The sequence below is a fragment of the Myodes glareolus genome, chromosome 1 (genome assembly GCF_982192425.1).
Source record: "Myodes glareolus chromosome 1, mMyoGla1.1, whole genome shotgun sequence".
Taxonomy (NCBI): Eukaryota; Metazoa; Chordata; class Mammalia; order Rodentia; family Cricetidae; genus Myodes; species Myodes glareolus.
In genome coordinates this window covers 128334924-128346887 of record NC_142026.1, presented here as the reverse complement: position 1 = coordinate 128346887, position 11964 = coordinate 128334924, and the positions used below count along the sequence as shown (strand labels likewise).

The 11964-nt window shown below is 46.4% G+C and overlaps 1 protein-coding gene across 4 annotated transcripts in view; it reads left to right on the top strand.

Moving 5' to 3' along the window:
* Positions 1 to 65: 65 nt before the first annotated feature.
* Rmnd1 (required for meiotic nuclear division 1 homolog) overlaps positions 66 to 11964 on the top strand; it is a 32310-nt gene continuing 20411 nt past the window's right edge. The window contains exons 1-2 of one of the 4 annotated variants that reach the window (XM_048419801.3): positions 66 to 202; positions 6763 to 7280. In XM_048419801.3, coding sequence (XP_048275758.3) covers positions 6777 to 7280 — 504 coding nt within the window. In that variant the 5' untranslated portion in view covers positions 66 to 202; positions 6763 to 6776. Of the gene's footprint in view, positions 203 to 317; positions 459 to 960; positions 1110 to 3556; positions 3667 to 6762; positions 7281 to 11964 lie in introns of those variants that run through there. The other 3 variants (XM_048419822.3, XM_048419807.3, XM_048419812.3) reach the window with 3 other exon arrangements.

Below are 11964 nucleotides of genomic sequence, written 5' to 3'. Positions count from 1 at the left end.
GACGACCGGAGGCGCCTGTCCGCGCAGCGGTAAAAGGGAGCACGGGGACGTCACGTGGTCGGACGGTCACGTGTCCCGGCCGCCCGGCCTGGGGCTCGCAGTGCGCCTGCGCCACAGCGGGGCGGGGCGGAGCGTGTTTCCGCAAAGGTTCCTGCGGCGGGAGCGTGCGAGCGGTGTCTGCAGTCCTCCTCACCGCGTACAGGTCAGTGCTTCGCTCCTCCCCGGCCCTAGGGCCTGGCGAGAAGGTGTGGGCTTCGGCCAGGGCCGCAGGAGGTAGCCGGGAGGCGAAGCACCTAGGACAGAACACTCCTGACTCCTCGTCGGGATCAGGGCTTAGTGGTAGCCGCCAAGATGCATGAAATCACCCTTGAGTTTAGGAATTGGAAGATGTGCTCCCAAAGGTCAGCACTGTTTGTCCATGGGATCGAACCGGGACGCAATCGCCTTCTTAATTGATGGTATCGTGAATCTCATACATGTATACAATTACTTTGATCATGTCCACCACCACTCCCAGTCTTCCCCCACGAACTCCTAACCTACGCCTCTTCTGTGTCCCCCTCTCAACTTAATGGAAAAATATAAAACGCTGAGCCCAATTAGTGCTGTCCTTAGGCATACACGGGCATATTGTTCTTGAAGATAAATGCCCAATAACGGTAGCTGCCTTGTGTTTGATTTTAAAAATTTAGTTGACACCTAATGCCCTAGGACACTACTATCGCTGAACACAAGGGTACAAACACAGACACTTATTTTGAGGAGAGACAGAAATCGCCTTTATTGCTTTTCGGATATCACTGTCGCTATCTAATTTGCAATATATTGATTTGCCACATCTGCTGTTTGCCATTCCCAGTAAAGCGACCTTTGCCCGTTTTCAGCTGGATTAGGAGATAGCATAATGCCTGGGACATGGTAGGGGCAGAGTCCATAACCGTTGTATGAGCTAATAAAAATACAAGGTGTGTAGGTGATGTTAAATGCGATGAGAACGTAGAAAATGGAGAAAGAATGGGTGGGCATTAGTTCTGTGGACCTGAAGAAAAGAGCTGAAGGAGGCAAGGGAGGGAGCCTGGCAAATCCTTGGGAGGAGAGCATGAGGACGGGTAAGTACTAAGACCCGGAAATGCACAGGGAGCCTAGAACAGAGCAAACAAAGGCAAGAACTGTCGGGAACACTACAGTGATGCAGAAGGCTGGGAACATACAAGCTCGGCAGGCCGTCTAAGGGGCTTTGGCTTTTAGTGTAAATGTAAAGCAATCTTCAGATTCGATACTGGAAAAAGACACGGTTCTAGTTAAGGTCTCAGGATTTTGCTAGAGTCCACTGTGAATAATCTACAAGAGGCTGAGAAGGGTAGCCAGAGGCCCAGTGTGCAGCAGCCTTTCTTGTGAAAAGTTGGGTGAAGGGGAGACAGCTTAAGGGAGCGGCTTGCCACCCCGTTGCTGTCCATTATAGCGGATTGGGCATGCTGGCAGGAGTTGGTCACCTTCCTTGCACGGCTAGAAGGCAGGGTGATCAAAGCTGGCACCATACTCTCTGCTGTGCCCATGCATAGTGCCATCCACACTTCAGGTGGGTCTCCTCGCCTCAGATAAACTCCTCTACAAAGTCGGTCACAGACACAGTCAAGGGTGTCTCCATGGTGATTCTAAATCTAGTCATGTACGGGTTAGCCATCATAACAGGTAAATAGCTATTATAATAATCAGTGGGAAAGACAGGTAGGAGAATTCGTGCAGAGTACTGATCAGAAAAGGCCTGCGGGATTTACTGATAGATTGAATGTGGAGACTGAAGAGAAAGTTCAAGGGAATTCCAGGTTTAGGGCTACGATTGGCACGCGGATGGGGAAAGGTGCAGTTCGGGTGGTTTTGTGGAAGAGATGGGATGCTCAGTGTTGAGCATGTAACGTTGTTGATGCTTAGAGTCATCTAGAGGTAAATGTGCTACTCCTCAGTGACGGTGTATAAAGCCATGTATCAAGTCATGGCAATGGCCAAGGACACCAAGAGACTGACTAGGAAGAGAGGTGACTCAGAGTCCTGGTGTACCTCATTCTTGAATGAATGTGTAACTAGCAAAAGAGGCCGGAAGACGAAAACAGCCAATGTGAAATTCTAGACGCCAAAGAAAAAGGGGTGGGGAGCAAGTTCCAGGGGATCTGATGCCCTCTTCTTTTTTTTTTTTTCCTACTGATTTTTATTGAGCTCTACATTTTTCTCTGCTCCCCTCCTTTCCTCTTCCCTCCCCTTCAACCCTCTCCCATGGTCTGCATGCTCCCAGTTTACTCAGGAGATCTTGTCTTTTTCTACTTCCCATGTAGATTAAATCCTTGTGTGTCTCTCTTACGTTCCTCATTGTTGTCTAGGTTCTCTGGGGATTATGAATTACAGATTGGTTTTCTTTGCTTTATGTCTAAAAGTCACTTATCAGTCAGTACATGTGATAATTGTCTTTCTGGGCCAAGGTTACCTCACTAATTATGATGTTTTCTAGATCCATCCATTTTCCTGCAAAATTCAAGTTGTCGTTATTTTTTTCTGCTGTGTAGTACTCCATTGTGTAAATGTACCACATTTTCTTTATCCATTCTTCTGTCAAGGGGCATTTAGGTTATTTCCAGTTTCTGGCTATGACAAACAATGCTGCTATGAACATAGTTGAGCACATGTCCTTGTGGTACAATTGAGCATCCTTTGGATATATACCCAAAAGTGGTATTACTGGGTCTTGAGGTAGGTTGTTTGCTAATTTTCTGAGAAATCGCAATACTGATATCCAAAGGGATGATGCCCTCTTCTGACGTTCACGGGCACCAGGCATGCACATAATATACAGATACGTGCAGGCAAACACTGTTACCCATAAAATAACAAAAATTGTAGAAGAGGGTGGATTGACCAATGGGCACAACAGCAATGGGTTGCATGCTGATCGCTGAGGGCTCATCTTGTAGAATTGCTGGTCCTATTTTATTAGTGAAAGAGGAAGCAAGGTCGTCATTGAGAGTGAGAAACAAGGGGGAGATGTGAAGATCTGAGGAGAGGGGAGTCCGCAGAAAATAGCAGGAATAGGGTCCTGAGCAGCATAGAAGACCCACCAGAAGAGAGTGGCCCTGGCTGGAGAGTGAGATGGGAAATGGTTGGTTGGCTGCCTCGTCACAGTGAGCTGCAAGAGCGTAGCCACAATTCAGTGTGGGTGCTGGAGTTCTCTTAGGACTGGGGTTAGGTGGCTATGGAAAGGGAGGCATGCAGAAGTCACAGGGAATGGAAGGGTTATAAGAGTGGACCTGAAGGTGAAGGACGTGGAAGCGGGGGAGGAAAGACTGAAAGTTGTAGGTCCAGCCAAGGTGGGAGAATTGTTGGCTCTGGGTGGTGGAAGGAATGGACAGGAAAGATAGGAGACAGTGTATGGGGAGTAACGGGTGTAAATCAGAAACCTGGGCTGTAGTTAGAGGACACGCCAGGGAGATCTTAAGGTTTCTAGACCATGCATTGATAAAAGAAAAAAGTGGGTAAATTAGCTTTAATAACATAATCTCCTTTACAGGTAACTAAGATAGTGGTACGAGTCTGGTCTTTGCAATAAGGAAAGCCTGGCTGGCTTTGCTTTCATTAGAGATGGAGAGAGTTCACAGACACGAGCCACAGCATGTGGAGGTCAGTCGGAGGGCGACCCACAAAAGCCAATTCTCTTTACCCTGTGGTTTGGGGTGTTGAACGTGGGCCGTCAGGCTTCCCAGCAGGCATGTTTACTGCTGAGCCATCTCTTTAGCCTCTGGACTTCAGTTCCCCCCTCTGGGAAATGTCTCCTGAGTGGTTGTGAGGTAGAACAGTGTGTAGCGTGTGGAAGTGCTGGAATGTCATATCCGAGTTTTCCTTGGCTCTTCCTTCACATCATTACTGAAGACATGTTTCTGAATCACACACCTGACCACACAATTCCCTTATTTCAAACCCTGACTTCCCCTGCAGCTGTGGAGCCTGTAGGATCATTTAACGTGTCTTGTAGTGTCCGGCCACTTTCTTTCCTCCCCTGCAGCTCACCTCTCAGCTGAGGTTGTTTGTTCTTGTCCTGTTTATTATATAAAGAATACTGTATACCTAACCTGTTTGCTTTGCTGGTCTCTGCCCTTTCATAAACCATTGTAAATGTCACCTCTGAGTATATCACACTCCACACCCCAGGTCCTCCCTTGTCAAGACCACGTGCCCTTTGTACGTCGTATCCTGTCTCCGTGGCTGGACTGTGAATTATAAAGTCTCTGATCGATGCTTGTATCTTTTATTGTTCTTTTAAAAAAGAATATGATGATGATGGGATGCCCCGGGCGGCTCGCAAAGCAGCTGCTAGTCCGACAAGGATGACCCTGCAAGATCTCCAGGGTGGCAGCGCCATGCGGCGGGGAGAGTCAGGCAGGCGGTTACGGCGGATAAAAGGCTCACAGGACATAGTATTATTTAAAGAAGAGGGAGACATTTATTGCTTAAAGAAGAGGAAAACAGAGAGACATAAGGGAAACAGAGAAAACAGAGACACATGTACACATGACACGAGACAAACACAAGAGAGAGAGAAAGATGGCGGCGAGGGAGGTCCGAAGTGGCTGGGGTGGGCGTGGTTAGTTGTTAAAGTGACAGCAAAAGAATAACATCTTTGGCACCTAATTTTTAAGAATTGTTATCGTCGCTTACTGTAGGTTTGCTTTTTAAAAACGTGCTAGTTTATATTGTAAGGCGGGGGATCACACGTAACAGCCCATTTCCTTTGGGCTGTGTGTGTGCTTGCCTGTCTGATATGCCTGATACCAGTCCTTATGCCCAACCCCAAACTGAATAGCACCTTCCCCCTTAAAAGATGGAAGCCATCTTTCTTGTAGAACTAAATGAGCCTTTTCTGTTTGCTCTGTGTCTGGTATCAGCTGTGTGGTTTGGACTCTTCAATGACACTGTGGAAAAGGAAAAAATGCCCAGTTCCTCCAAAGGCTAGAATATGATGGCAGGGGCACTTGACCATGGGTGCACCTATGGCCTCGGCTAGTTGATGGTTTTTGTTGGTTTGGTTTGGTTTGGTTTGATTTTTTTGTTTTTCTAGACAAGCTTTCTCCGTGTAGTAGCCCTGACTTTCCTGGAACTCGTGTCATAGACCAGGCTGGCCTCGAACTCACAGAGGTCGCCTGCCTCTGCCTTCCAACTAAGTTGAATGTAGAAGTATAGGTTGGTGTGTGTGTGTGTGTGCATGTGTGTACATTGGTTTTGTTTGGAGGTTTTTTTGTTTGTTTCTTTGCTTGATTTTGTTTTTAAGAGAAGGTCTCCATATGTATCTCTGACAGACTTGGAACTCACTATGTAGAGCAGGGTAGCCTTGGACTCACCGGCCTCTGCCTCCCGAGTACTGCCACTAAAGATATGCACCATCACACCCAGTTTTTTTTTTTTTAAATATTTATTTATTATGTATACAATATTCTCTCTGTGTGTATGCCTACAGGCCAGAAGAGGGCACCAGACCCCATTACAGATGGTTGTGAGCCACCATGTGGTTGCTGGGAATTGAACTCAGGACCTTTGGAAGAGCAGGCAATGTTCTTAACCTCTGAGCCATCTCTCCAGCCCCCACACCCAGTTTTTTAAATATTTAATATTACAAAATGATGAAGAGGTTCCATGCCTTTTTCTCTTTTTAACATCTTTGTTATTGAGAGTAAATTTATGATTTTATAATCTTCCAGAAAGACGCCAAATAACAACTTAATGGGGGGAAAAAAGAGTGTGTGTGTGTGTGTGTATTTTTTGCATGATTGTGTAAACCAGAACTTTGCTTATCCTAAATAAGTACGCTACCACCAAACTATGACCCTAGCCATTTATGTAATATATATGGGTGTAAGTGTATATGTGTGTGTGTGTGTGTAGGATTAGGTTATAATATTTATGTTTTACAATATTTATGAATGTGTTGCTGGCATGTGTGTTTATGCACCTCATGCGTGTCAGAAGAGGACACAATGAGTGATGGTGAGCCACTGTTTAGGTGCTAGAATTGAACCTGTGTCCTCTGAAAGACCAAGTGCTGGATGTGGTGTAGGTGGCCCAAGGCTTTAGTCCTAGCACGCAGGAGTCAGCAAATGTTTATGCATTTGAGGCCAGTCTGGTCTACAGAGTGAGTTCCAGGCCAGCCAGGACCACTTATTGTGAGACTCTGTCTCAGAAAACAAGCAGAAAGCTGGGCGGTGGTGGTGCACTCTTTAATCTCAGCACTCGGGAGGCACAGGCAGGTGGATCTCTGTGAAGTGGAGGCCAACCTGGTCTACAGAGCGAGTTCTAGGACAAGCTCCAAAGATACACAGAGAAACCCTGTCTTGAAAAACCAAAAACCAAACAAATCAAAAAGGAAACAGAAAAAAAAACACATCTCGGGGCTAGAGAGATGGCTCAGCAGTTAAGAGCACTGACTGACTCCTCTTCCAGAGGACAAGGATTCAGTCTTCAGTGCCCACATGGCAGCTCACACTGTCTGTAACTCTAGTTCCCGGAGATCTGACACCTCACACAGACACACATGCAGACAGAACACCAGTGCACAGAAAGTGAGCCATTAAATAAAAAAGAGCACGCGCCCCTAACTGCTAGGCTCTCACTCCAGCCCATGTTGTACAAATTTTTAACAGAAATATGTGTTTCCTAAGGAAATATATGTGTACTTTAAATATATTTTTAAAATCCAGCCTGACTTTTTCATTCTTTTGATTTCAGCCTGAGATGTGGTCATGCCAGGCAGACTTCTCCAGACCCTGGCCTCTTTACCCAGTGTGTCATCAAAGGCACGTCAGTGCTGGAGGCTTCCTCGGCTCCCGTTAAAACCACTTACGGAATCTGGAAGCGCATCATGCCGCAGCACCCTGAAAATACAGCAATATTTAGGTTCATTCTTTCCTACTGTAGCAGCTGGCAGCTTGAGGAAGCCAAAGGTCCTGGGAATGAGCTGGATAATACCAAACGCAAGCAGACCCTCTTCATTACATGTTGTCCGTTGTTGGGATGGAGAAGCATGTCTGCCAACCATGCGCTCCTTTGGGACTTCCAGGAAAGCGACTTACAGACCAAATGTCTTATGCTCTAAGTGGTTTATAAAAACAATAAAAAGGCATTACTCTGTATCGACGGAAACACTTGTTTCAAAACAAGACCTTCCACAGATCAAGAGGCCCCTCAAGGCATCCCGGACCCGACAGCCATCCAGGACCAACCTCCCAGACCTGTCTGTGAATGAGGTAAAGCCTACTAGTTCAGTGGCCCCTTAGTGCATCCGTCCTTGTGTGCCCTCTGTACTGGCATGTGTTGCACCATACCCTCACTGCTAATGTAGGGCAACTGGGCAACCAGCTTAGAATTCTGTTCGAGACCTTTGAAACCTGACATAGCCAAACCAACAAAAAGCTTAACTTGCGAGAGCTAGTTGCCTGTATCAAATGTCCCCAGTCATTGTTCAGGAGGGTTGGTGAGGCCCGAGACAATTAGAAAAGGAACATCCATCCAGTCCAGCCAGGGTGCAGCTGTGAGAAATACCTGCTTTGTTTTGTCATTGTTGTTGTTGCTTGTTTGCTTTTTAAAAATTGAGACAGAAGCAGAGGAGGGAGGTGGTGCACATTTTTCATCCCAGCACTCAGGAGGCAGAGACATGCGGATCTCTGTGAGTTCGAGGCCAACCTGGTCTACAAAGCAAGTTCCAGGACAGTCTCCTAAGCTGCAGAGAAACCTTGTCTCAAAAAACAAAAAAGAACTGAACCAGCAATGCATCAGGAAATTTTACCTGCCATCCGGCAGGTGTGTGTTACCAACCTGTGGTGGCTGTGCAGGGTGAGGAAATGACCCAGCAGGCAGAATGGAAGCAGTCAGGTCTTGCCGGTTTACCCTCTGGAAGTTCAAGGCTTTTTTTGTTTTGATTTTTATTCACTGTCAAGGGGTTTCTGGGATTTTTTTTTTTCAGTTGCCATTTGTATATAAACAGTATACATTTGCTATAAACAGTTTAGGGTCAGAGTCACGGCTATTGTTCACTTTGTATCTTTTTTTTTTTTAAGATTTATTTGTTTATTTATTTATTTATTTATTTATTTATTATGTATACAATGTTCAGCCTCCATGCTTGCAGGCCAGAAGAGGGCACCAGATCTCATTACAGATGGTTGTGAGCCACCTTGTGGTTGCTGGGAATTGAACTCAGGACCTCCGGAAGAGCAGTCAGTGCTTTTAACCTCTGAGCCATCTCTCCAGCCCTTCACTTTGTATCTTGAATGATGTCTTCAGCCATGCCTTGTGCTAAGTTGAGAAAAGAGGCACAGAGGCCTTTACTGTCTATAGGGTTGTGGCTGCACATACCCATAGTCTCCATCTCAGCTCAGGAGGCTAAGTCAGCTGGAAGGTCTGTTTGCAAAGAAAAGAACGTGTATGTTTAAGCCTTGGTTGTGCCTCCTGAATCTGCCAAACAGTCAGGATGTCTGTCTTCAGACTTGAGAGGCTTGACCCTGAGCGTGTTTAATATTGATGGGGCTTGTTTTAACAGATTCTGAAAAGGGAAACTTTGTCAAGCAAGGTAGCACCTCGTGGCTCAGAAGGCTGAGACAGGAGGATCAAATCTCAGGCCAGCCTGGGCTATATAGTGAGACTACTTTCAAAAGAAAAAAGTGCAAGCTGAGGCCATGACTCATCCCAGCACTTGGGAGCCTGAGGCAGACAGATCTCCGAGTTCAAGTCCAGCCTGGTCTATATATACAGCAGGTTTCTGCAAAGACAAGGCTAAATAACAAGACCTCGTCTCAATAAAAAGAGAAAAACCAGGCCAAGGTGCACATGCCTGGTCGTTGGCAGTGGAAGGACTTCGTGGATGGCTCATATTTGGATCCCAGTTTGGCTTCACTCCTGTGCCGCCCCTACCCAGACTGTAACAGACGGCGGTCTCTGCAGCAGGGCCTTCTGCCAGAGCCTTGGGGCGCTCTGCGTTAACTTAGCCTCCAGCCTTCTTTCTACCTCCACAGAGGGCCTTCTGCCAGAGCCTTGGGGTGCTCTGAGTTAACTTAGCCTCCAGCCTTCTTTCTACCTCCGCAGAGGTGGAGCTAAAGGGTGCATATTTTGAATTAGAGTTTGTGTTCCCAGCATCCAGTCCCTATCACAAATCTGCCCAGAACCCAAGAGTTATCTCAATAAATTCCAGGGGGTATGGAATGTGTGCCAGGGACAAGAAGAGACCCAATGATGCTGCAGTGTCCCGTATCACTAGGGAATCACACTGGCTTCAGCTCTACGGGGAGCTAAGGACGAAGGCTAAATACAAGTTCCTTCTGTCCTAGTGTCAGTAAGACGGAAGCAGCATTGCCGTTGCAGGAGTGATGCTCTCAAAAGAGGAATCACGTAGTTTGCTAGCTCCATCTGCTGGACCGTGTGTCTTCTATAGCCAAAGAAGCAAAACATGTATTGAAATAGAGTGGAGTGACCTAATCCAATAACTGTTTTAGGTGGCTTTGGTCACCTATTTAGGAACAGGTTCCCATCCGCAAACCTGAAGTATGTGCTAACATAATGTAAATTTAACTAGCACTTTAAAAAACAACAACAAAAAAAGATATGCTGTAAAAAGCTAGAAAAGACTTGTGAAAATGAGAGCTGCTTACAGAGTCGTGTTATCATTAATAGGCCACAAAAACAAAAAACAAAGACAGCCTACTTCATATATCCCTTTCCCCTTTCGAAATGGGCTTAAGTAAACAATACCAAAACAAGATGTCAGAAAGAGTCTATAAAACTTTCGAGGTGCCGGGTGGTGGTGACACACACCTTTAATCCCAGCACTCAGGAGGCAGACAGGTGGATCTCTGAGTTCAAGGCCAGCCTGGTCTATAGAGCTAGTTCTAGAACAGCCAGAGCTACACAGAGAAACCCTGTCACCAAAAACAAAACAATAGAAAAAGAAAGAAACGTATGAGGCATTTATTAATAGAAGCATTCCGCAGCTGCACATGCAGGAGTACAGGGAAGTCGCCTGAGCTAAGTCTCCTGAAAGACACTCTCCAGCATGGAGAGGACAGCCTACAGCACAGACTCTGCCAAGTAGAGACCGTGTGTCTGAAGATGAGTTCTTCATCTAAGCTTAAAACACATTTTCTCATAAAAACAGTGACTGAGTAACTTGCTACCTCTCATCCTTTGAGAGTCTATGGTTACGTTTTATCTCAGGCGACAGGCCAGCCACAAAAGCGAACGGAGAAGAGGGAGGGACTGCCTCTCCTAGAGATCCACCCTAGTTGGGCATGTGCAGATCTTGCTTGTGGTCAGCGATGCTGGGGAGTCTTTGCCGAGTCCCTCGAAGCAGAGGCAGGAAGATCTTGGAGTTTGGGGCCAGCCTGTTCTACGTAGAGTTCCAAGATGGCCAGGACTACATAGATCTTGAGTCAAAAAAAAAAGAAGAAGAAAAGAAAGACATAGTAAACTTGAGTCAGCTCAAATGCATGGCTTTGTGCTAAGCTCTAGAGACTGACCCTTTCTCCTGAGCAGGGTAGCCACAGACCCACCCTCTTCCTGGGTTGTCTCCTTTTTATTCCGTCTCCGTTTTCTGCATCTGCTGTTCCCATGGCAGCTCAAACCGTGCTGCCAGCTGCAGTCCCAGAAGTCATTTAGACACCCACCCTGCTGCCCTGATTCTGCCCCAGAAACTCCAGAAAACGTTCCAGGTCTCACTGAGAGGAGCCTGCCCACTGTGTCCTGAAAGAACTCCTTTCAACCATCTTAACCTCTGCTCACATCACCCCCGGACCCTTGGGAGCCCCTCATATCCAGAAGCACATGCCTGCCTGCTCCCTGCTGCAAACTGCCATCCCCACCTTTGGCTCCCTTGACCCATGAACGTTATAAAAAGCATATCATGCTTTCTCGAGTGTGACTGTGAAATCTAGCTCACCAGCTGTCTGCAAAAGGAGGGTACTGTTATCTCCACATTCTCACTAGTTGCAGCTTATCTGACTTGGTTTCTTCTGGAGTTGCAGACAGTTGTGAGCGCTGTGTGGGTACTAGGAATCAAACCCGGGTCCTCTGGAAAAGTAGCCAGTGCTCGCCCTTAACTGGTGATCCATCACTAGCCCCTGGCTCAGTTGCTCCCATTGGGGCTTTACACTACACTTCCGAGCAGGTGTTTCCTTGGCTTGACATCCCATCTTAGTGTGGATGTTGACACATCCTCCTCTGATTGTTTTGCTGCTTATGAAGCAGGACAGAATGTATAATGGACCCAGGAAGAGGGAAGGCTGGCTGAATCCATTTTTTGAGAAGTTGAGAGTTAGTCTAGAGTGGGAAGAATGAAGCAGTTTTTACAGTGCTCCACCAGGGTTCGTGCTGAGAACACCAGAGCATGGGGAGAGCCTTTCATGGACAAGTAGACAGAGCAACAAGTCTATGTTCTAGTAAATTCTGAACATGTCTGAGCACTTTATCAACAGCCCTATAAAGCAAGCATTTTATTAATGTAGTGCATTTTCCCCAAAACTCTATATCTGAAATCTTTATTTGTTTCTGTGATATCAGTTCTGAAGCTTTTGGTTTTCAGGTTTTTGGCCATATTTCTAATAAAAAAATATTTACATATATAGTGACCCAAACATATGACAGAAAGCCGTGTAACATTTATTCTTAAGCGTAATGTTTTGCACTCTTTCCTGATGGCTTTGTTTTGCAGTGCCGAGGATCAAACCATTGTACATGCTAGGCATGCCCATCCTCACCTTACTTGTCTGAAAAGCTGGTTTGGGTGCTGGAGAGATGGCTCGGCAACTAATAATGCTGCCTGCTATAGCAGAGGACCCAGGTTCAAACCCCAGCATCTATGCCAGGTGGCTCATAACTACCTATGACTACAGCCTCTGGCCTCCACAGGAAACTACACAAACATGGCGCACAAAGAAACTCATA